The 26128-nt window shown below is 39.9% G+C and overlaps 1 protein-coding gene across 2 annotated transcripts in view; it reads left to right on the plus strand.

Annotated features, from left to right (window-relative positions):
• Positions 1 to 344: 344 nt before the first annotated feature.
• The window catches only part of si:ch73-138n13.1 (calponin homology domain-containing protein DDB_G0272472), a 48972-nt gene continuing 23188 nt past the window's right edge, over positions 345 to 26128 (plus strand). The window contains exons 1-6 of one of the 2 annotated variants that reach the window (XM_056246543.1): positions 345 to 662; positions 15267 to 15360; positions 17092 to 18406; positions 19571 to 19649; positions 21014 to 24202; positions 24467 to 24589. In XM_056246543.1, the coding sequence (XP_056102518.1) occupies positions 17100 to 18406; positions 19571 to 19649; positions 21014 to 24202; positions 24467 to 24589 (4698 nt within the window). In that variant the 5' untranslated portion in view covers positions 345 to 662; positions 15267 to 15360; positions 17092 to 17099. The remainder of the gene's footprint in view (positions 663 to 15266; positions 15361 to 17091; positions 18407 to 19570; positions 19650 to 21013; positions 24203 to 24466; positions 24590 to 26128) is intronic. The other variant, XM_056246542.1, reaches the window with a different exon arrangement.

A 26128-nucleotide genomic window follows, 5' to 3' on the forward strand; every position in this document is an offset into this window, starting at 1 on the left:
TTTATAAATTAAAGAAGTAGGCCATCATAATAAAGGTAAATAGACGTTATAGGCAGGTATTGGTCAATATGATACAACTAATTGTTATCATTAGGCCTACTACATCAAGCGTACATTTATAATGTTTTGCCGTTGTGAAGTAAATGACTGCAGTCTGTCTAACTTACTAAATATGGGAGTTGTCACGTTCGTACTTCACCCACGCAACAGGCTTGAAGGAAAAATCCGTTTTTTTGCGTGATCCAGCCAAGCGTCAATCGAAGACATCTTGGTCTATTTTATCATCACCCACAGGGGGGCGCACGGACTCACTCTCCCCCTCCACACTGTCCCAGTCTGGCGTACCAAAACAAATCCTCCATCCTTCCGTGCAATGCGATCCCGTACCGCCTTCCGGCTCCCTCAGCAAGTTTGTGTGAGCCAGCCTGTGATAGTGTTCATAGAAAGACGGCCGTTTATACACAGGTGTGAGGAATGGTTTCCTGGTGCGATTCATGCGGGATAAAGCAACTAAATAACGAGGAACATTAAGCAGCGATCAACAGGACGACGCTCGCTCGGGTCTATCCCGACAGACAGCAGCGAAGTTTGGTTGAGCTCAGATCCCAAACTGCTCACACACAGGTAGGACAGACAGACGGCTATTTGAAGTTGACGAAAAGGTGTGTAAAGTGAAACGTTGTGCTTTTATCACTTTGTGTGTGTTTTACCTGCTTTATGTCACGCTGCTTCTGTTGATCTTGAGACTAATGGGAATAATAAAGCAGGCTAGTCAAATCAGCTAACAAAGAAACTCACACGCGAGCTATTTACATTTCTGACCATTAACGTTACAAAAATACCATTGTAACCATTGTTTACGCCAAAATACTATGTTTACTAAATGTATTGTTAATGCAATAAAACTTTAACCTTTTCATAGGGAACTTAGATATTGTCGTATTAGCTAACAATGTCAACACAATATTAAACAAAATTACAAATATTATGAAAGCTGTTTGATCCCATAACCGATTTTTAGTCGTTACTATGGTATTCTGTTTTGGTATTGTGGTATTTTTAAGTGTCTTTGTGGCTTAATGTCACCAATATATGGATGGACATTTCCAATAAGCTTGAACTGTGGTGGACTTTACATGTCTGCCTTTTGTATGCTTTATTGTACAGTGTACAATGTAAAAGTCATGCTTGCTCTGTTTTTTTTTTTTTTCAATAATGTTTATTTTTAATCATCGTTATTGTTGCCAGGATGAACATTAGTTGTGGTGTATTTCTGGTAGTTGTTAATCAAGTTTTCTCCATTCAGTCAAGCTGTGGATCTGCAGTTATTATGACCTGTGATTCTGTGCTTGGTATTGTAGCACTTTGCATGCCTTTCAAGCTTCTCAGTTTGTCTTGAAACATTTGCATACAGTACACGAGTTTGTCTTTAAAGGGGAGGGTATCAGGCTACACTGCTTTTTAAATGTTTGAGGTCAGTTAAATTTATTATTTTGTTCAACAAGGATTCCTATCATATATTTTACTAATCAATATAATTATAATATTACAAAAGATTTCTAAATGCTGTTGTTTAAAACTTTGTATTCATCAAAGAATCTTGAGAAAAGTGTCATGTTTTCCATACAAATATTAAGCAGCACAACATGTTTTTAATGTTAATGATCAATTTAATTGATCCATTTGATTTTTAGTGTAATAGTAGGCTAATTCCTTGAGCACCAAATCAGAATATTAGATGTGACACTGAAGACTGGAGTAATGATGCTGAAAATTCAGCTTTGCCACTACAGAAATAAATTAATAAATTTAAATATTTTAAAATATTTTCAAATAGAAAAGTTATTTTAAATTTCAATTACATTTCACAATATGACTGTTTTTACTGTATTTTTGATCAAATAAAAGCAGCCTTTGAGACTTCTTTTAAAAACATTACAACTTTTGAACTGTAGTGTATGCATCTAAAATCTCTTGATCAACGTAGTTCAGTTGAATCTTAATATGTCAACCAAATACAGGCATATTTATATATCCTTTCTCTTTTTAGAATTCACATTTTTCTTTGTGATTCCACTTTCCAAGTAGTCTTTTCTGACAGGTTAGCTTGTCAGGTGATTTCCGCACAGATATGCTGAATGGCGTCAGCTGTAGTTTGTGTGCAGGTGATGGGCTTCAACATGTGTGTGTACTGAAGCCCTGCCAGTCATGCTCATTCATTGGTGTTGTTGCACAGGTAGAGCATGGAAAGTATTTTACCTCTGCCAAACTGGCTGAACTAGAGTGTCAGTTGTGCACACACACACGCACCATGAAAACAAGACAGGAAACAAAGTGGCGTAAAAAGGCTTCAAGGCAATCAGTTGGTCCTTGCTGAACTGGGTTTTTGCCAGATAGGCTATAGTTGAAAGATAGCAAAACTATAGGCTACTGAAGAAAACAGTTACATTCCTTCTTAGAGCGTCAATCACCTGGGCTGACTACCTTTTTTTTTTTAAGAGTATGGACAAAAGTATTTTTATAAGTAGTTTGGCTTTTTTTTTTTTTTTTAAATCATTATTTTGGCTTAGAGATTCTCTTTGCAAAGTTAGCTTGAAAAGGGTTGTGGTTATAATGGGTTATTGTTGTCCTTGAACCTCAAGTTAAAGTATGGGTACTCTGTCAGAATTGTACTCAATAAAAAGTCAAAGTATCTAACCCAAAACATGTGTGAAAGTAAACTAAGAGTGTGTTCACACTTGGCATGTTCAGTTTTATTAAAACGAACCCTGGTGCGATTGCTCCGTTAGTGCGGTGCATTTAAATACGTGTGAACGCTGCCATCCGAACTAGGGATGTGCACGAATATTCGAATTTTCGAATATTCGATCTGTAATTATTATTCGAAAAATAAAATACTATTCGAATTTTACTACATTGCTTTGCTGCCCGTAAATGCAGTGAATCCATGATAAATCCCAAGCACTAACTCGCAGTTATAATTAAATGCACTGGGTGGCGCTGTGGAGTGTGTTAACAAGTTGTGTGTATTTGATCACATAATGTTGTCGTCTGCCTCGCGAAGTTTGGAATTACTTGAAAATGATCTTACTAAATGGAATTACTTTTAATCGAATTAATTAATTAATCTGAGTTATAATATCATCAACACAATGAGAAATCACATGAAATCCAAACAGTCGAATGAGGAAAGACAGCTGTCCATCACTGCATTCACGACTGCAGGTAAGCGCAGCTGGACCCCGCGCAGTGGCGTAACTTTGTTTTAAAAAGTGGGTGGGACATGTGTGTATAAATTAATGAATCACGTGACACGTGAAAAAAAATATAGATCCGACTTTAAAACATGTGTCCTTTAATGGTCCAGTGGTAGAACTTTTGCCGAGCATGTCAGATGTCCAGGGTTCTAATCCGCACTCATATAGTTTTTTGTTGTTTTTTTTTGTCATCAAAACCGAATATATTCATCAGTGGTTGTATTATATCAGGCAGGGAAACGTTTGAACAACATTTTCCAAATAGAAATGTTTTATTTCAAATTAGAAATTAGGCCTAGCCTATGTTAGAAGGAATAGCAAAAAGTCCTGTAAAATTAAACGAATAAATTGACCTAATAATATGAATAAAAATTATATAAACAAAAATATACATAAAAGTTTTAAAAGTAAATGAACTATTAGGCCAGAATTTTGATAACTGAATTTTTCCGCAACGCGTACGATTAAAATTTAAATTGGCTTATAGCCTATCCATTGTACACACAAACTGCTGTAAAATTAAACGAATAAATGGGCCGAATAATATAAATAAAAATGATATAAACAAAAATGTAAAAAAAATACAGGCCTACATAAACATTTTAAAAGTAAATTAACTATTAGGCCAACATTTTGATAACTAAACTTTTGCACAGCGCGCACGATTAAAATTAAAATATGCTTATATTATTTGTACAAAAAATTGCTGTAAAATTAAACGAATCAATGCGCCTAATTATATAAATAAAAATATAAAGGCTATAGGCCTATACTGTAGGCTACATCAACGTTTTAAAAGTATGCTAAATGAACTATTAGGCCAAAATTCGTATAACTGAACTTTTGCGCAGAGTGCACGTGGATTAGGCCTACAATTTAAATGGCTTATGTTGTTAAACTTTTTTTTTAAAAAGAAAGAAAATGAATTGGCTACAGTTTCCTCATCTACAGTTCTTTTGAGTTCACCTTCAAGAACACACGTTTGGACAATGTCTGAGGCTTCAGACTCATGCGGTGGTTGCGGAGAAAACCCTCTCTGCGCTCGCAGACCCGCTTGGGATGCTGAACACAACACGAGCTTCTTTAGCCAGGCGGGGAAAAGACGTGGAGTCAGACTCGTGGTGTGAGCGGAGGAGCGAAATTGGAGCGGGAAATAGGGCGACGCTCCGTCCTTTTAAAAATGCCGCTCTGCGCTCTGTCCAAGATCCGCCCGCTCGCGCTCCCCGCTCCACTCCGCTCACATTCTCTGCACCGGAACGAACAAAGACCCCATTTACACCTGGTATTAAAATGCGATCTGTATTCAGATAAGTTATCCTGATAATAAAAAACGCATGTTAATGCAAGGTGTAAATACGTTGTGATCGGATCTGCCTGACCACATCTGGAGGTAGTCTGGCTCGCATTGTGTTCGGATCTTTACTTGGTGTAAACGCAATCTGGTTGTTGAAACCACATATGTATATTTTACTCCTCCCAAAAATGCTAAAAAAATAAACGTGTGAGAGTGCTGTTATATAGGCTATATTTCATGTCAGATATGACGACGCTACTGCAACACGCATTACCGCAGATGAGCAGCTGAGCGTCTATTCATCAAGCCAACGTGCAAACATCGCAAATAAAAGTGAAAGTAAGTCACAGACGCTTAACACACAATCATCTTCAAGTAAAGAAACGAAATTATCTTACCAGGGCTGTTGCCACTTTTTCTTATTGCTGTCTTTGATTTTGAAAGAGTCTCCGAAACGGATTGAAGCGCGGGTGCATGTGAAGACTGTGCGTGAGGCACGAGATACACTGTAACCGCGCCACCGATCGTAGGCGGCAAGGAGCACTTTGATCACTTGATTTAAAAAACAACATATTTCAGGGCTATATCGCTTCTTTTATTTAACAAACGAACGAAATGAATGGTCTGCCAGTTGGAGATGTTTTATTTATTTCTACTGGTAGCTATCCGTGCAGCGAGAGGTTTTAAAAAGTGGTGGGGACAATATCGACCCTGGCAAAAAGTGGTGGGGACATGTCCCACACGTCCCACCCGCAAATTACGCCCCTGACCCCGTGTGATCCGAAATGATAACTTATCTTATAGCAAAATGATTTTGAGACATATACTTCCTTTAGGTTTCGTTGAGGGAGACAGGTTTAAGAACAGAAAACGCAAAGTGCTGTTAGAAACTTAGAACACCGTTATCTTTGTGTCTCTGAAGCGTCTGTCAGCGAAGCGCCTTTTCTCACTCGAGCATAAATTGCTGGCGGCGCCCCTGCATGTGGACATTGTTTTTCTCAATAAAAACGTGAAACAATATAAACACGATAATCATATGCTGACTCGTGTGTGTGTGTACGTTCTGTACGATATCTGGCGCAATCTGCTTTATTAGGCGTTTTTTCCCCGTTCGCGCTGCTTAAGCATGCTTTTATTAATGCTTTTGTTTTTTATATTTTTTGTTTACACAAACGCCTAGGCCTACTGTTTAATGTTTTCAACTAAGAGAAAACTTTAACATATATTGTAAGCTTGTTGTGTATATTGCCTAATTGTAAGCTTGTTCAGAAATGGTGACAAAAACGTGAAAAAAAATGTAACTTAAAAAATAATGTCTTTTTCGTTAAACGTCATTTAAATAAACGAATATTCGAATATTCGATTTTTATGAGCCCGAATATTCGAATGCAATATTTTTGAAAAATGCCCATCCCTAATCCGAACCCTTGTGCACACCAAACAAGCGGACCAAGACCGCTGAAAAGATGGGTCTCGGTCCGCTTCCAAACGAACTCTGGTGCGGTTCGAATGAAATATGAATGCTATACGGACCAAAGACATGTAAACAAACCAAAAACAGGACATGATGTCACAAGATGTGACCCTAAAAAGGACAGAATGTTTTTTACCTGTTTTTACCTGTTTTTTTAAAAAAAAAAAAAACAGGTATTTTTTCAAAAAAACAGGTTTTTTTTTCAAAAAAACAGGTATTTTTTCTAAAAAAAATACCTGTTTTTTTTTGTCACAGTCGCGATGTTGCCCATCACAGTTCGGCACAGGCTTCAGAACCGCGTTTCCTCGCTGCAGATCTTCGTTTCTGTGTTTGACAGTGGGATTCCTGCTGCTGTTTTGACTCCTTTATAGATTTTATAAGCTCTTGACGAGTTGTCAGCTCCATCATATGCCATCATATGTACGTACACATACAGCGAGTGCATTTAGCCCAGCACACAACATTGTTTTGGATGTTCGACAATTTCCATCGCAATATGTCATAAAAGCTTTTTTTTTTTTTGTATCTTTAGGTTCTGTGTTAAAAATGACAGTATGAATGCTAAGCGAACCAGGACTAGATGTTTTGTTGGTCCGGACCAAAATAACCAAGACACCCGAACTACAAGTGTGAACTTAATTCTAAGTTTCCACTTTTTATTACACTCAAGTGTTTAAAAGTATATATTTTTTTTAGCTTTTAAAATTGACTGAAATTAAGAGATGGAGATTTTCCTATTAAAATACTTTGATACAGCAACTGTACAAAGCAGCTTGTTTAATCACAATGGATGTTAAACTGAAACCGATTTCCAGAAATCCAAAAATATTTTTTGTCACTTGAATATAAGATATGAAATAGTGTGTTCACACACTCAAGTCAAATTTGTCTTCAGTGATGTTTAATTCACTAGCTAGGACCACACCACAACCATGAATGTCGGAAATGATTTACTGAAAAGAACTGGGGATGAATAGGAAAAATATGCAGTGGAAGAGGGAATGGGGTGAGAGTCAGGTTGATCTGTTATTGAAGAGAGTTGGGTATGAATAGGGAAAGGATGACGTGGAAGAGGGAATGGGGTGAGAGTCAGGTTGATCTGTTATTGAAGAGAGTTGGGTATGAAGAGAGTTGGGGATGAATAGGGAAAGGATGAAGTGGAAGGGGAAAAGGGATGGTAGTCAGGTTGATCTGTTATTGAAGAGAGTTGGGGATGAAGAGAGTTGGGGATGAATAGGGAAAGGATGAAGTAGAAGGGGGGAAAGGGATGGTAGTCAGGTTGATCTGTTATTGAAGAGAGTTGGGGATGAATAGGGAAAGGATGAAGTGGAAGAAGAAAAGGGATGGTAGTCAGGTTGATCTGTTATTGAAGAGAGTTGGGGATGAATAGGGAAAGGATGACGTGGAAGGGGAGAAGGGATGGTAGTCAGGTTGATCTGTTATTGAAGAGAGTTGGGGATGAAGAGAGTTGGGGATGAATAGGGAAATGATGAAGTGGAAGGGGAAAAGGGATGGTAGTCAGGTTGATCTGTTATTGAAGAGAGTTGGGGATGAAGTGAGTTGGGGATGAATAGGGAAAGGATCAAGTGGAAGGAGAAAAGGGATGGTAGTCAGGTTGATCTGTTATTGAAGAGAGTTGGGTATGAATAGGGAAAGGATGACGTGGAAGAGGGAATGGGGTGAGAGTCAGGTTGATCTGTTATTGAAGAGAGTTGGGTATGAAGAGAGTTGGGGATGAATAGGGAAAGGATGAAGTGGAAGGGGAAAAGGGATGGTAGTCAGGTTGATCTGTTATTGAAGAGAGTTGGGGATGAAGAGAGTTGGGGATGAATAGGGAAAGGATGAAGTAGAAGGGGGGAAAGGGATGGTAGTCAGGTTGATCTGTTATTGAAGAGAGTTGGGGATGAATAGGGAAATGATGAAGTGGAAGAAGAAAAGGGATGGTAGTCAGGTTGATCTGTTATTGAAGAGAGTTGGGGATGAATAGGGAAAGGATGACGTGGAAGGGGAGAAGGGATGGTAGTCAGGTTGATCTGTTATTGAAGAGAGTTGGGGATGAAGAGAGTTGGGGATGAATAGAGAAATGATGAAGTGGAAGGGGAAAAGGGATGGTAGTCAGGTTGATCTGTTATTGAAGAGAGTTGGGGATGAAGTGAGTTGGGGATGAATAGGGAAAGGATCAAGTGGAAGGAGAAAAGGGATGGTAGTCAGGTTGATCTGTTATTGAAGAGAGTTGGGGATGAAGTGAGTTGGGGATGAAAAGGGAAAGGATCAAGTGGAAGGAGAAAAGGGATGGTAGTCAGGTTGATCTGTTATTGAAGAGAGTTGGGATGAATAGGGAAATTATGAAGTGGAAGGAGAAAAGGGATGGTAGTCAGGTTGATCTGTTATTGAAGAGATTTGGGGATGAAGTGAGTTTGGGATGAATAGGGAAAGGATCAAGTGGAAGGAGAAAAGGGATGGTAGTCAGGTTGATCTGTTATTGATGAGAGTTGGGGATGAATAGGGAAAGGATCAAGTGGAAGGGGAAACGGGATGGTAGTCAGGTTGATCTGGGCGTCTGGTGTTGGCAGCCAGGAGACTCAGAGTGGGGGCATCATCTCAGTTAAATGTAGGCCAAGTGATTAGGACCCCCCGATACAACCTGGAAGGGAAGAGAAGAGGGGAGGATATGGATGGTTGAATGGATGAGAGAGGGTGGGGTAAGGAGTGTTCGAGAGAACGAGCCAAACAGCACTGTAAGGGGCGGCCCGATATAAGAAGGTTTTGAGAAGTCAGGTGACTGGTTGAGGCGTGGCCCTGCTCCCGAACCTTAGTTAACTAGTTAACACCATTTAACACTATTTAACACAGTTACAATGCATTGCTTCTGGTTAAAGACTCTGTTGTGGGACTGATGACAAGTATGAATGATCATAGTTTTGGCCAATTACATTTCACATAAATGGTAACATTCACTGTAGTGTGAGCTCATTAAGAGTATTTTTTATGAGAAAAAATGACGCCATGATGTCAAGTGGCATATGTACCTTGGCTTGTACTTTGAGTATTTAAATAAGACTGAAAGTGGAAAAAAGTCATACAGCTTTGAGTCTGACCTAGGTCAGATGAGTCTACCCCTATCTCTTTCCTATTCTTTCCTACACTTTTATGTTCTTGTAAATAAAAATGCATTAAGCTCAATTAAATAAATGTAATTGAGTAGTTATAATGGATGCAAATTCCTCCTTGATTCCCCAAAATAATGCCAACATATTGTAATGAAGTACTTTATGCCCATTGTTTGTCACTGCATTTAAGAAACGGGCTTGTTTAAGGCTTGGTAATTTTAAATAACCTGCAAGTATGATTCCTGATCATTTTTACTCATCACTCTGTATAGAGTTCCTAAAGCCATTAAATCTTTATGGTTTTGAATTGATAACTACAGTACTACACAATGATTATATGTGTGAACTATGAACCCAGCTACTCTTTTATTCTGCCACTCCTAGTTAGAGAGCACATTTAACATCTAGAAGAAGAAACACCATTCTGATGATCTTATCTTCACACAGAAACTCTGGCAGCTTTTTGTTAATCGAAAAATGTTCCTTTATGCTCTTTGATGGACAACTATAATGCATTGCCTGAGGATGGTTTTCCTGTTTAACTTGCTTTTGAGTGCTTTTTACAGCATTGGTTTATGTTACTACTGAGCTAGTAAAGGTGCTGACATTTTTATTATTATTTTTAAAAATAATTGATTTGATGGTGAATTTTGAGAACAGGTACATGCTGGTAAAGTTTGGCACTAAGAAAATTATATGCTAGTATACGATGCACCGATCGCCCTGTCAGGGACCGGAATCGGCCAATTTTCAGCATGATTGGCCTGGGCCGGTGACCGGCTGGTCAGTCTCATGTTTTGTTTGGTTGTCAGCGACACATGCAATAACATCAGCTGCGAGTTCTCACTCTCTTCTCTCCGACGGTGAAGTGACACACACCCTTCTCTCACTCACTCGTCTCATTCACACCGGTTAAATAGTGCTTGTATTGCGCATAATTGTAGTCATTCCCGCAGGTTTCGCGCTCGCATCAAAAATGTGTGCATCACTGATGTATATAAGTGGAGTGCACTGCACAAGCCGCCTCTCAGTCTCAAACAGATTGTGAGTCGCAAGTACAAAAATGATTGGCTTACTGCGCTTAAACTGTCAAATACAAAATTATGTCAAAACGCATGTCTTTGGCGAGTATTCAGTTAAACACAGTCAGTTTTGGAACGTAAATATAGTTGATAAAGATAACGCATGTTGTGTAACAGTATATTGGATCTGTACATAAACTATTAAAGTGAGAGCAGCCTAATATTCCTGCTGCTGTCTGTAATGTTAAATTGTTAATAAAATAACAAAAGACAAAGAAAATCACTCTCTGCTCTTGACTGAATAAGTTTTAGAACTTTAATCTGTATTTAATGTTTGCAATGAAGACTATTCAGTGTTATTTTACATTTGATTACTTTAATTTCTGTAGTATTTCTTACCTGAATAATAACCTACTGTTAGACCCACCTGAAAAAAAGTATGTTTATTTCATAGCTCTCTTTATTCTATTGCATTTATTTGTGCTGTTGTTTGCAATTTGTTTATTTGTTCTTATTTAATTACTGACTTTTTACTTGTGTTTTTTTTAATGAAAATAAAACTTTGCATTGAAGTAGATTTTTGTTTGTATATGCTGTCAATTATAGTTCTTGGAAAGAAAATCGGAATTGGCAAAAATCGGTATCGGCAGGTCAGACTTACAAAAAAATCGGAAATCGGAATCGGCTAAGAAAATTGCAATCGGTGCTGCATCTTATTTTGATTGAGTAATAATTGGATAATATTTTTTTGTGGTAATAAAAATATAACTTGGTGAACAATAGCCTTTAAAATGCAAAAAATAAAATAATAATAATCAAAAGCAAGTAATATGGTTTTATTGAACAACACAGTTTAAAATACATAATGTAATGAACTATAAACAATAAACAACTTCTGTACGTATTTTATGTATGTGTTTTATAACAAATGCCTGTAGAGGGTGCCAACGGCCAGCTGATTGTTGTTGTTACTAGGGATGCAGCGATTACCGGATTTCACAATTAACCGCGCTTTAAAACGTCACGGTTAATTAATCGTAAAGACTATGCTACACCGAGTGTTCTGCAAAGTACGGAACTTTTGCACCTAACACAAAACGAAAACAAAGTTACACCAGCGGTGCACCAGCTTAAAGTGCCGTGCTCGTCAACCACTATGGCTGAGGGACTAAGCAGCGACGCTCGATTTCCACCGAAAAAACACCTTAAGTGCGTGTTCACATATCGCGTCTTTTGCGCGCTCAAGTTCGTTATTTCAAATGTATGCGCGCTCATAATGGAAGCGACGCGGTCGTTTTTCCAAGCGCGTCCGCGCCGCATCGAGATAAAAACATCTCTACTTTTCAGAATGCCGCAAGCGCACCGTTGGTCAAGTGACAAGAACTAACACAGCAATGACAGACGCCTCCGGAGCGCAACCGCCCTAGCGCTTTGGAAAAAGGAGAACGCGGCGTGCAACTTTCAGCTTTCAGTGCAACGTAAAAAAAAAACAATAACAAAAAAACAGCGGAATATTTTGGTTACGCAAGTCTGTGGAAAACCAACATAAGAAAACTAACATAAGATCATGTAGACTTCTAGGACTACCAATTAACTGCATTTCAGTTATTAATAACACTGCATGAGAGATGTTCTCAGTTTCTTTCTATAATTTTTACTTAAACTTCAAACAAACAAACCAAAATAATGAGATTATAATAGATGATTTTCTAAAGGCACATGTAAAATTTGGATTAATAATTTAAAAAAAGAGTATTAAAATAAGTACAATAATATTGGTGGATAACATTTGGACTATATTTTTTTTCTTTTAAAAGAAATACATAGGCCTAATATTTAGCTTGCATTTAATTCAATAGAGCCAGCCAAATACTTTGTTTATTCTTATTTTCATTGGCATTTATTATCCCTTTATTTATGTTTTTAAGTCAAATACCAACAAGATATTGTTTTCATGTTATCAAGTTTTCTACCTCAGGTTGAAAATAAATTTAGAACAAACTAAAAACTTAATAATTTTGTGATCTATTTCAATCAAAGAGTCTTGCAGCCTTTGACTTAATTTGTTATTTTTAAAAGAAAAATGCTGGATGTTTACAAAGCACTTCTCTTTAATTCCAAAGGAAGAGATTGATTATTGTTTGCCATTTTATAATTTTGTACTGTGTTGTGGCAGCAATAAATAACACATTAAAATCTAGTGCTGAGTGTTCATGTGATATTATACATTAGTAGTGTTGTGAAATTAATTGATGCATAATAATCGTGATAATCGTTAAACCGTGATTATTTCTCAGACAATAATCGTACTTAGAAAATCTGTAATCGTTGCATCCCTAGTTGTTACACTTTACAGCATGATCAAATCCTTGTTTAAAGGTGCTATATGTATTTTTTTGCGGCCTCTATCGGTGATGTTTCAGATTGCAACCAAATTTTTGCAAGAGCGCTCGTGCTCGTGCTCTTGCGCATGCTCGGACACAAGAGCGAGCACTCATGGTACCGGCCAGACTTTCAACACACCGGAGAAAGCATCACACAACATGCTGGAAGCTCATGTAAACTCCCACTGCAACATTACAATAATAGGCTACTTTTATCATGCTTGACGTTGAACTAATGCTCCATGCTCGTACCATGATAACGTTACATTTGTGGAGACTTCACATAGAAATAGGAATACTGGCCTTCAGAGGTAATAGCAAAACCCGACAAGTGGATCATTGTAATGTGTGATTACAACCCCTTCACACACAGGCAATAAAAAAAGGATTCATTTTAGAAGAAAAGTTACATATAGCACCTTTAACTTTTTCCAAGGCAGCTTTTTTTTTTTAAAGTTGCCAGACACCACCAGCATTTTTGATCTTTTTCACAAAAATGTCATGCCCCCCCGGAATATTGCGTTGTATGAATATATGAACATGCAATAGGCCTATATCAACAGAAAGAATAGAGCCTCTGCTTTTAAACAAAAACCCGTTTTATTCTAGCTTAATGCATTCTTTCTTTTATTAACACTTGAATGTGTGCAAGTTTTTAGGCTTGCTGCGATAGTCGGTGTTGCCAGTGTTCAGCCACAACACCGGTTACATCACTTGCCCACCGCAGCACCATCGTTTAGATTTTTTTATTGTAATAAAATGCATTCAGTTCAGTTAGAGAACAGACACAACAGTTAAAAACTGGACGCGCCTGCTCTATTCAGTGAGCCGAACGAGAGTTTCAGCACAGATCAGCAGCAGGAGTCAGATTTAACCTCACTTAGCCCATTTCGCCTCACTCCGTCTTGACTGACAAGACCACGGCGGAAGATTTGGTCAAATGTCAAATCTTGTTCTCCTTACGTGTCCACTGACGCGGGGAGAACGAGCGTTTTCAGTTAATTCCAATCGAAGATGAGCTTCCACTATTGCTCTGCTCTCTGCTCATGTATTACAGGTGTTGTCAATTAAATATTTCCCCTAGTAAGTTTCATAGAAAAAGCCACATTTTGAGCAAACGTTTTTTTGTCAAATACTATATCCAGATCGGATTCACAAAGATGATCAAAACATAGATAGAGTAGATCGAGTCCATCAACACCCCCAAAGCTTGCATAGTCCTATACCTCGTCCTGGGTTGACATTTCATTTGGTAATATTAGGCAGTTTTGATTTATATGCCGTTTAATGTTGATGATCGCATTGTTTTACATATGCAGCTGCTTATATGCTATTGCTCGTTTCTGCTTCTTTTGATCAGGAGATTCAGTACTCTTTCAGAAGATGTGTAATATCACCCCCTAACGTATAACAGTGAAAACACGGAAAGTATGCTTTCTACGATAGTCGGTGTTCAGAAGCCGAATTCGAGCTGATTTGAAAGCGAACAATAACCCTATGAAATGGTTTTAATACCTATATCGTGCAGCGGCTGCAGCCTTAAAAATGGTCTGGTAATGCGGTCCATTGATTCTCATCCGTGGAATGTGCCAACTTCGGTCTTTTGCTTGTTTAACGACATGGGTAAATTGCAATCGAGGATTATTTTCAACCAAGCATTTGAATTTAATAGAGGAATCATGACAGTCCTATCTTGTAACGAAGTTTGAGACAGAACAACATAATGCAAGCACTGTAAAAGGTTTTGCCACAAACTTAGACAGCTTTTACCTCGATGAGAAATAACGTCACGTTTTAATATCTTTTAGCACTTAGATCTCATCACCACCCTACAATTCAACCATTTAAGATTATTAGTTATATTTACTGTAATTGTCTGTATAATTTCTTTTTTAAATGTGTGACATTAGCATTTTAACTGTGTGACATTTAGACCTCCAGCATTTGAGGCGTGAGATTTGCTGTTACCAAGAAAGTCTTCCAAGTCAGCCAAGATTAAGATTTGCAGTGTAACTTATGTGAGATAAGTGCTGCTAACTTTAATACAGAGGTGTAAAGATCAGCTTTAATGTTTCTAGCTCAGTGGCTAGATCATGTTTGTGTGTAAATGTCTCTACGGGATGCCAGAAATGACTTCCCTAAACACTCTGGTTTTGAAGCTATAGATATTAAACATTCCAGCTGTAGAGGCGTTTCCTGTCAACAAGCGAATGCCAGTTCAGTTCCATGCACTCTGACCAGGATCCTCCTCCTTTCCTTCCTCCGTAGTCATTCTCCCTCTCCCTTCCATGTCACTACCCCCCCAACATGCGTAACCACACAGCTAAGATTTCACTACCAGAGACATATCAAATGTTTTGGTTTGTTTGGTAATCTGTAGATATAAGTCAATCGTGCTGGTAAATATCTTGCTTTGATCTATGTGTGTGATTTATGTGTATTTATTTGTTTGTAAAATAGACTGATAAAGTCTGATTTGCATGTTTCAAAAATGTGTAGATTTTGTATGTTTATTTGTTTGAGTCTGTGCTGTGTCTCAAAAGTCTTTGCCAACATTCTCGTTTGACTTTTCAATTATGATATTCAACGATTTCAACAAGCTGTGCCATTGACAACAAGTGTACATGTGCGTGCATGTGTAGAGAATTACAACAGACACACACACACTGATACCTTAATTGAGCCGAAGTAACGGTGTCTGACCATGCTGTATTCCCTGCAACAGAGTCTGGCTCCGCCTCTTCTCCATATGATATGACATCACTCTGCGGTTACCACAGAAACCAGGGCTCCACTGCAGACGGTTGACAGCCAGGCAGGTGAGTTATTATTGTGATGTTGGAAAACTGCAGACAAAGCACAATGCATGTGCATTTGCATGTGCATGGCAATTGCATGTGCATTTACACAGGTATGTGAATGTGTTATGAATCACGGTTTCGTTCTGTGTAAAATGTGAGTGTCTGTGTGTTGTAAAAGTCTGCATGGCAATTTAAGTGTGAACACGTGTTTGTATTAGCGCACAGCTTCCAAGAGCGACATGTGTATTGCATTAGCAAAAATGGCTCTCTGGGTTATTTTGTGAATTCCTTTTTTTAATGTGTATTTGCCTGTAGTAGCAGGATTTTCATGCACAGACCTGTCTCAGTCTGGACTCTTAATTCAGCAAATTGATCCCTCCCTCCTGGGCAATGTCCAATCATGCTGATTTAATACACCCGCACACACACACACACCCTCTCTCACAGCGTGATTAATGATGTGTCAGTAAAACGTGCATTGTGCTCTTGTGAGCTCTTTATCTCCCAAGTCCACAGTGGTGGGGAGGAAGAGGGTTAGATAGCATTTTTTCTTAAGGTTCATACCGTAGACACCCCACTACAACAGCATTTCATAGAACACTGTATTTGTTTTGTGCTATAAAATTATAGTGCAGGGATTCTGCTCGGCATGTTGGATGTTAAAGGGTTAGTTCACCCCAAAATGAAAATTCTGTCAGTAATTACTCACCCCCATGTTCTTCCAACCCCGTAAGACATTCGTTCATCTTCGGAACACAAATTAAGATATTTTTGATTAAATCTGAGAGCTGGGTCACTCCTCCATAGGCTTCTAAGGGATCGAAACTTGCCGGCCCAGAAAAGTTAAAGACATAGTTAAAATAGTCCAAGTGACTACAGTGGCGACATCTTAAGTTTATCAAGCGACGAGAATACTTTTTGTGCACAAAAGACAAATAAAAACAATGTGCGCTGCGCAGTTACACTACGTGAACTATCTCGAGGCCCACAGAGAAGGAACTGAATAGTTGAATAAAGTCGTTATTTTTGTTTGTTTTTTGCGCACAAAAAGTATTCTCGTCGCTTGATAAACTTAAGATGTCGCCACTGTAGTCACTTGGACTATTTTAACGATGTCTTTAACTTTTCTGGGCCGGCAAGTTTCGATCCCTTAGAAGCCTATGGAGGAGTGACCCAGCTCTCAGATTTAATCAAAAATATCTTAATTTGTGTTCCGAAGATGAACGAAAGTCTTACGGGGTTGGAAAACCATGAGGGTGAGTAATTACTGACAGAATTTTCGTTTTGGGGTGAACTAACCCTTTAAGTAGTGCTGAAACTGGCCAGTGGTTTCAACTGACTCCAGACTTTTTCCAACCAACCTAAAGGAAGGTCTACAGTCTGACAGCGATTACCTGCGATAACGCGACCGGATATCATTCTCATTTTCAATGAGAGCCTGTGATTTCTGGTGACATGAGTGACAGTTGGCAGTGAGACAGTGTTGAGCAGAGCTTAACTTTCTGCAAATGAGCAGTGAAAAGATTTGGAAAGAAAATGACCAAAGGGAGTGGAGAAAGTGATCTGTGGCCAGATACAGTTCAATACCGCGACAGTTTAGGACCGCCCTCTACAAACTGACAGCCTAGGGACTGTGCTATATCCAGTGATTTAATCACTGTTAGTGTGAATGCAGCTTGAAATGTAATATGATTAATTTAAATGATTGTTAGCTAACTCAATATCTGATTTTTTTATTTCTTGTTTCAGGTGGTGTGATGGCTGCCCAGGTTGAGGTTGATGCTGGGCGGCCATGTGTGGTTGGGAGTCGTCTGCACCTTAATCCTCTCATAGACTCTAGCAACAAGAGCTTGATGGAGAGTTCAAGTGGCCCCCAGGGGACACTTACTATTTCATCAGAGCCTAGAAAACCTGTCCCAGGCCCCAAGCCCAGACTCACTCCAAAACCCTTCACTGTGAACAAAAATCCTACTATACGCCCCATTCTTGCTCCCAAACCACAGCCAAAACCTAGACCTGAATCCAGTCAACCAGTTTCCTACAATACAGACCTGCCCAGTACACCTAAACCACAGCCAGCCAATAAACTCAGTCTACCATCTGCCTTTAATACAGGGCCGAAGCCCAGCGGACAGACAAACAAACCTGTGGCACAACCCTTTAAACCAGCACCTACTATTGCCTGTTCTGATTCCAACAAATTAAGAACGTACCAAACTGGGGATGTGCTGAGAAGAACAAGCTTTGGAGCCACACCGGCGCGACTCAAAATCGATGGTCATGCCTCCACTCCTGGTGTTGAATGGCCTTTTGCTTCTCGGAAAAAACAGGCCAGCCCTTCGATCACTCGTGCTAAATCAATGGGCTTCCTATCAGAGATAGGACTGAATTATGAGGACAGTAAAAAAGATTCTGGTACCAAGGAAGAGTTTTCTCCTACTGTTCTTCGGCCCCAATCTAAAGGTTCAAGGCCCAGGCCGGTGTCAGCTGTGTTCCTCCAAAACCCCAATCAGTCTGAGACTCAGGTTGTATCCCCTACACCTGCCCCTCGTTGGGGAAAAGGACGACCCCTTTCATCTGACCTTACCTCAAAGTTTGAGTCAATTGGGCTTTCCTTAAACTGGCGACCTCCCAAGGAGGACAGCAAAGAAAACACTCCTGAAACACTAGAGGGTGTTGGTCCTGTAGCTCAAGAGAAAGAACATGGTGCTGAAAGGGCAGAAGGGCCGAATAAGGCCCCTGTGCTTGAGAAAAGTACTCAAAAGGAGGAATTGAAAGATGAGGACTCCAAAAAAAACTCAAAACCTGAGGATACTGGAGGTAGCAGTATAAAGAGACGGATCAGCCTGCTTTTGGACTCTTCTTCCACATCCTTCTCAGTGGCTCGTGTTGATACTCCAGAGACGGACCCTCGCTCACCGGGGCTGTCCATCTCTGATACTGATGGAGCGGTGGGGGTAAAACAGCGCATCAAGGAACTGACCGAAGAACTGCCTACTACGCTATCACCACTCCAGAAGCCACAATATAAGCCACGGAACATAGTATCTGACCGTACTAAAAGGTAAGATCCAGTGGTTTCCAGCATTCATTATTGAAGTCTACAATGTTAGTGCTGTAATTCAGAAAATTACAGTTGTACATGTTAATCTGTTTCATGTTCAATTTCATGTCCATCAGTTAATCAGCTATCAGCGTTGCTGTAGTTTTACTGCCTTCGGGTCCTCCTGAAAAGTTTTTATGAATAAGTTTAATCAGTCGAAATCACGCAACTGCAGCAAAATTATTATTAAAGGATCTACATTATGTGCATAAGTATTTTTTTGTGTGTTTGTGCTGGCACAGAGAATTCTAAAAAGTGTAATGATGTCTCAAAACATATTGCCTCATAAAACAGCACAATTAATACCAGTTTGCTTTCATCATGATTTACATTCTCTACTCTGAAAATCAAGGCTCAAAGAAAATACAGTTTCACACTGGTAATAATGTGGTGGCATTCATTCATCAGGTTCTTAAAGGGATAGTTCACTTTGAAATAATTTTTTGATATGTTTTAGCTTACCTCAAGGGCATCCAAGATGTAGGTGTCTTTGTTTCTGCAGTAATTTCAATTTTGATATTTTTAGGTCAAACCGTTCTTGTCTGTCAGTCATATAATGCAGGTCTATGGTCACCACCTCAAAGAGCATGCATAGAGAAGTCCAAATTAAACATGATTTAATGACTCGTAAATGTAAGTACACATTGATGGCCTAAGACACGAAACGAGCGGTTTGTGTGAGAAAACAAACATTATTTATATCGTATTTACCTCTTGTAATCACAGCCTTGTCCAAGTTATCTGAGGGCGCGGGTGCTTCGGTCTATGCGTTACAAGAGGTAAAAACGATATAAATACTGTTCGTTTTCTCACACAAACCGCTCGTTTCGTGTCTTAGGCCATCAATGTGTACTTACATTTACGAGTCATTAAATCATGTTTAATTTGGACTTCTCTATGCATGCTCTTTGAGGAAGTTACCATAGACCTGCATAATATGACTGACAGACAAGAACGGTTTGACCTAAAAATATCAAAATTGAAACTACTTCGGAAACAAAGACACCTACATCTTGGATGCCCTTGAGGTAAGCTAAAACATGTAAAAAATTAATTTCAAAGTGAACTATCCCTTTAAGATCATTCCGATGAGAACAGAAAGCAGTATTTGTGATTTGCTTACAGATTTGAATCAGAGCTTGACAGCCTCAGTTCCAATGAGTCCAAAGGCTCCCAGCTGGTTGAGGAAGATCTCAACACAAAGGTATGGGAATGTGAACCACTGCCATTAGTCATACTCCACTAATCAATTATCTTTACAAGGTGCAGTAAGGCACACCTTGTTTTTTTAAAGTAGGCTACATAAGACAATTTTACATTTTATTGAACCTTTTCTTTTTTTACCAATGACACCACAGCATACTCTGTTGACTATTACATAAAAGTCAATAACAATTTGGCTGAACTAATTAATTGATAGTTACTGATGATTTATAATATATATGTGTATTAATATTGAACATTTTCTGCATTTTTCTCGAGTACAGAAAACATGTAGCTCTTTATACAACAAGAGCATTCTATGTATTCTATGACAGTCACATGTGCTTGATAAATACAAATGATATATTTTTTAAATGAATAGAAAAATCCTTTATGACATTTGGGACAGTAACTGCCTAATTGCGGTCACAGTCTCAAAATGAACATTGCTCACTCTTTGGAAATGACCAAAATAAATTTCCAATACAATGAAAAAGAAATTTCACATTGAGAGAGAGAGGAATAACAAATGAGGTTGAAAAAGGCACTTCTGATGTCACAGAAGGTGCGGCACTCCAAAGACGTGTAACCTGAGTTGTAGCGTTAGTCATATTGTGATTATGAAACATCCACGCTTCGAAGGGAGGGGGGTGGGAAAGGTCAGTTTGTGAGAGAAGAGGATTCTTTGATTATGGCCCCTTCATGCCCCACCCTGCTTTATGAGCTTTGACAAAGAGCATACGGATCCCATTTCACTGTTCTCAGTCACACGCGTCAAGCTCCTCTCCCTTTTCATGTGCTCTCATGTTTGCTTCTTTCTCAATACTACCCTCTTTTCAGGACTTTCTATGTTTATTAAAACCTTCCCAATACAATCCACATTAGTTGTTTCCAGCTGTTTCGTTATCTTGTACTTCCTCGTTATCTTTTTTTATACACTTCTCTGTGAAAGAATAACTTAGATAAGCAATTTGCAAGATTTGATAATCTGTTGTGTATTCAAATGAGACTTCATTGCATTCTTTCTGTTGCTGATTTGATCTTTGGAGTAGAAACATATTCATTCCCCTTCAAAAGTTTGACTCTAAATCAGTCATGTAATACACATACTGTACACAGCCATCAGGTAGGGTAGGGGGGAGGTGGGAGGGGGGTCGTCACAGGCTGCTTCTTTAGGGATCACAGTTGTAGAAAATCTCATCTTGTCTGACTGAAAGTCAACCCAAGTTTCAGGTTCTTGCTTACTTTTCAGAAAAAGAGGCAAAACATCTGCAGATAAATCCAAAAAAAAGTTTTGCTTAACAAAACCAATGGCAAATGAAATGTACATATATACTTAATTTCATCTTTATTTAATTTTTTTAGTTTGATTACTCCACGATTGAAGGACAGTTCAACAAACAGGAGGACAGAAAAGTATCATCACTAGGAGTTCATGACTTGCCTACCCACTCTGCTTTTAATAGTGATGGACTGCAAACAGTACGAGCATCTATGTTTGAACATGTGGTAGAGAGGCATAATGTTCAAGTGATGGAAGATAGCATTTCACAAGGCCCAAGAGCACAGCGGGAAAGCACAATCAAACCCATGCCCAGACGGAGCCACTCTTTGCGAATTCAGGACAACATCTTTAAAGCTCTTGAAGATGATGATCCTGGAAGTTTGGTCAAAGCAACCTATAGAGAGCAAGTTTCTCCTTCCAGCCCTGTACGCGTGGAGCATGTCTTTGATACTGTGGCTTTGTTTGGCGAGAGCCGTGCTGTTAGTGAGGCTTTGCCAACCGCTCAGCTTGAGGACAGAGCTCTCACGCTACGTTCACGGCGATCAGCTCCTCAAGGTGAAGACGACAGACCTACCCATGGGATAAGTGACCTGCAAAAGGATGAAGCAGCCATTCCACGTTATCTCAGAGTTGGGGCACTACAGAAATGGACTGCCACAGAGGCAGACCGAGAGATTGAAATCGAGAGGGAACGACAGAAAGAGATAGTGAGAAAGATGGAAGAAGAGATACAGAGGCAAATAGAATTGCACATGGCTGCAGCAGCAGCATTGGAGGAAGATGAGGAAGAGAGTGAAGCAGATAGGAAGAAACTGTTAGAAGCACAAAGGGACAGGGAAAGGGAACGAGAGGATGTTGCTGCTCCCAAACGGCCTAAGATGCTAGATGCTGAAGAGCAAATTAACAAACCCAGAGCCACTTACTTTGCTCTGACAGGTCAGATTCAAGAGCCTGTGCATCAGGGTCAGAGAGAGGGTGATGAAGTAATTTTTGGAAGAGGTAAACAAAGTATGGTGGGTGGAGAGGACAGAGGGATGAAGGATGTTCCATTTGAGGATTTCACTCTTAGATCAGGGAAGTGGAGTTCTCAGAATCCAACAGCTCAATTTAGAAGAAATCCTTCATTGGAAGCTGCACTCCAGAGAGCTTTGCATGACAATGACACTGGAGTGAGAACAGATCCTAGATTACAAGAAAGGGAACTGCAAAAAGCATCCAGGGAGGAAATAGAGAAACAAAGACTTGCAGAGTTTGAAAAGATGAAGGAATTGGAAAGGCAGCGAGAAATGAAGAAACAGAGAGACTTGGAGGTTGAAAAACAAAACAAAATTGAAAGGGAGAAAAGGAGAGAAGCTGAGATACAGAAAGAGAAAGAGAGACAAAAAGAGCTAGAAAGACAGAGAGAGCTAGAGAGGGAGAGACAAAGGGAATTGGAGAAACAAAGGGAAATTGAATGGCAGAAACGAGAGAAGGAGCGACAGAAACAAATTGAATATGAGCGAATGAAGGCTGCAGAAAAAGAACTCGAGCAGCAGAGAGAGTTTGAGAGGCAACGACAAAAAGAGTTTGAGCGAGAGAAAGAGAGAATGCTCGACCAAGAGAGGCTTAGATTGAGAGAATTTGAAAAACAGAAGGAAATAGAGAGAGAAAGAGAGACACAGCTGGAGTTGGAGAGACAGAGGGAAAATGAAAGACAGAAGCAGAGAGAACTTGAAAAACAAAGAGAGATGGAGAGGCTAAAGGAGTTAGAAAGGCAGCGAGAATTAGAGAGGCAACGAGAGCTGGAGAAACAGAAAGAGCAGGACAGGGAAAGACAGAGACAGTTGGTAAGGCAGAGAGAACTGGACAGGCAAAGGGAACTTGAGAGACAACGGGAGTTAGAGAGACAACAGGAGATTGAAAGACAGAAGGAGATTGAAAGGCAGAAAGAACTTGAACGACAAAAGCAAGGAGAGATAATGATTGAGAGATGGAAGCGGCAGAAAGCAGAGGAGAGAGAGACCAAGAGAGAGCTGGAGGAACTTGAGAGGATCAAGGAGCTTGAGAGACAACAGCTTCTTGATTTTGAGTTGCAGAGACAGCGGGAAAGGCCACTCCAGCAAGAGAAAGCGAAACGGAGATCAAAAAAAGAACGAGAAGAGAGAAAACAGCAGCCTGAATGGCAGAGAGGAACAGAACGACATTGGACAGAGACAGAGCAAGAGAAGGCAACACCTACATCTCCACTTCGGCCTAAAGTTCTAGATCTGGATGCAGTGTCTCTGGGTGTTAGGACTGGTAGAGATAGCCACGAGAATAGCCCCACAGCTCGATGGAAGCAGCCCTCACTTCGACCTGATGAGGTTTACAAACCAGCTATCTTAGACATTGACTCGTTCAGGAGCCAAACCCAACCTGATACCTTCCCTTTACCTGGATTTGGAGGTTTAGAATCAGGAGGTGTTAGTTCAATGACTCAAGCTCGTCCACAGGCCATACAAACCAATATTCTCCAGCCCCAAACAGCATCTCAAGGTCAGTCTCCTTCTCATCCCCAGTTCCACCCTCAGTCCCAGGCTTTCTTCCAGCCCTCCCCAGCAGAACGTATGAGAACTCAACTTCCGCCACCTTTGCAACCTCAAATTATGCACCAAGCCCAACCTCATTCACAGCCATTTGATACAGAAAGACCTAGGCCACAACCTCAATCATTGATTGAGACCTCAGATTGGGCCTTTGGCACTCAACAGCCCATCTCAACTTTGCCATCTGCACACACTAATGTTTGGGGACATAATCAAGCAGAGCTGACTGTAGATGAGCCTCTTTGGGTATCAGCCATGGAGGGATCCAGAAGACCAATTAGCACTAGACCTGGTGGTCTTGAGCAGAAAATCTTGCACCAAGAGGATAGAGGTTTAAGTATCATTGCAACACCCAGTTTGACCTCTTCCATGATTCCTGCCTTTACTCCGGTACAGCATCCCTCTCTTGCACCACCCATGGTTCAAATTCAAACTCCTATGTGGACTACACAAACAAGTGTTGGTCCCTCTGTAGCCCCTATACTGACCCCAGAAAGATTCTGGACCTCAGGACCTTTGAATGTGGGGTCAAGTGGAGCTTTGGTTTCTTCTCCCGCAACACCATTAGCTAGGAAAGAGACATTGGTACCCACTAGTCAGGTTGCAACCTTCTCTGTCACTGATCCTTTATCAAGTCCAGACTGGGAGCTGGCATCCCAGGGGCTGAGAGAGAACCGTGCCTCGCACAGGGACACAGTACAACAGGTGAGGAAGAACTCACTCTCACATACACCCATTCCCACCATATAGTTTTTTGTGTGTGTTTAGCAATGCACAAATGTAAACAGTAATTATGTGCACCATCTTAAATTGGTCACTTTAATTGCAGAACCACCCAACTATCGGTATTGGCAAATGTACTTCAGAGTGATCAAATATCAGTGTCAGCGTATCCCTAGTTGTGTTACATTGAATTTTCCTTGAATGGACTAAAGAAGCTTGACTGTAGGCCCTTCTATGTTTGTGTAGAAACGTTCAAGGAGTATGTGTCGAAGATCTGCCCCAACGGAAAGCTCTGCTGATGGTCCGCTTGCCCACGTGAGAACTCGCAGAAGTCGCAGTGCGCACAAAGAAAAAGTTGGAGAAAGATCGGTAAGTAAAAGTATGCTGAGAATTTTGTTTTGTGTATTATTCCTTGTCACTCATTTTCCCATACACATGCACACATACATACACCTGTTAAGAATTAATTTTCTCTAGGGATAGGTAATCTATTTAATATTTACTCAGGAATGCGTCAATATCAAGTTTTGTCACTGCTGATTTTAACGTTTGCGATTGGATTGCAGTTTTGTACTTGGATTGTATTTTCTGTTTAATTCAGTTACACAAGTTTTTTTAATGATGTTCTAGGTACATTCAGACATTTTGGTTAAACAATACTGAATTACATCTGTTAATGGGATGAAGCTGAAAGTAGTCTACATTACATTATAAGATCTGAAAAAAAGTAGATATGCTAATATGTAGTGCTGCCGCGATTAGTTGACTTAGTCGACGTAATCGACCATGCAAATTAGTCAACAGCAATTGTTTTAGTCGACGTGTCGTTTTACTATTGACCGCTTATTTATTTTTGGTCTCCCGTCTCAAACGGCTCACTGTAATTCACCTCCACACACCAGTCTGTGCGCACTCTGCTGGTCAATCTGCTTTCCTCTTCCTTCCCTATCCCCCGCCTTCACTGCTTTGATATGAAAAATTGCGGAGGCAGTTGACGGTGACGGTGACGGAGGCAAACGCTTTCACACTGGGCTCGTTTGCTGCGGTCCGAGCCCGAGCACGATTGTTCCCGGCGACCCCGCAGCGTTGGTCTGGTTTCGCACTCAACTTATTTCTACCGAACCCTGGTGCGTTTGCGTGCATCTTGCGCCATCGCAAACGTGTACGACGCATGATAGAAAACAGAACGCAGAACGCAATATATATATATATTTTTTATTCATTCTGTGATATATTATGCGCCGCTGAGTGAACAACACAGGTGCGTGTGTCGCGTAAGGTGGCCTTCTGCTGCTTGCAAATGGACTCTTTTGAGGAGACTGGATTTCCAAATTTGCCGCCCTGATTCCACGCGCTATGAGCGAATACACTGCAGACTCACTCTTGCTCGTATCCAAGGTAAATCATCAACACTATCATCCCTTAAATGTGTTTTATTTAACTAAATACATCATAATCAGCTAAAACGCATGCGCAGGTCACTTTACTTCCTGAACAAGTGCGCACCCGAGTCCGTGTTGCTTTCACATTCACGCGAACCGCGGCACGGGCCGTCATGCACGCAAGTGTAAACCATAGGTGTAAACGTGAGCTGCATAGCTGCGTGCCTGCCTGCTTTCAGCACGATTCATTATTAGGCAGAGCTAAGCGTAGTAGGCTAGTCCAGACTCTTTCAATTCAATTCCAATTCATTTGTATAGTGCTTTTCACAATACATATTGTTTTAAAGCAGCTTTACAGAAAATGCATGCATTGCATCTACTTTAGCCTACAATTCAGAGTGATGTTATCAGTTATGCATTTCAAAAATGTATATATATAAATGTACAGTAAGCTAGTAATGTAATAATTTAAGGCAGAACAAAGAGCTAATTTAAGTAATGAATACATACATGTTAGTTAATAGAG

This window comes from Rhinichthys klamathensis, unplaced genomic scaffold, assembly GCF_029890125.1.
Source record: "Rhinichthys klamathensis goyatoka isolate OS25496 unplaced genomic scaffold, OSU_Roscu_1.1 h1tg000040l_1, whole genome shotgun sequence".
Classification (NCBI taxonomy): Eukaryota; Metazoa; Chordata; class Actinopteri; order Cypriniformes; family Leuciscidae; genus Rhinichthys; species Rhinichthys klamathensis.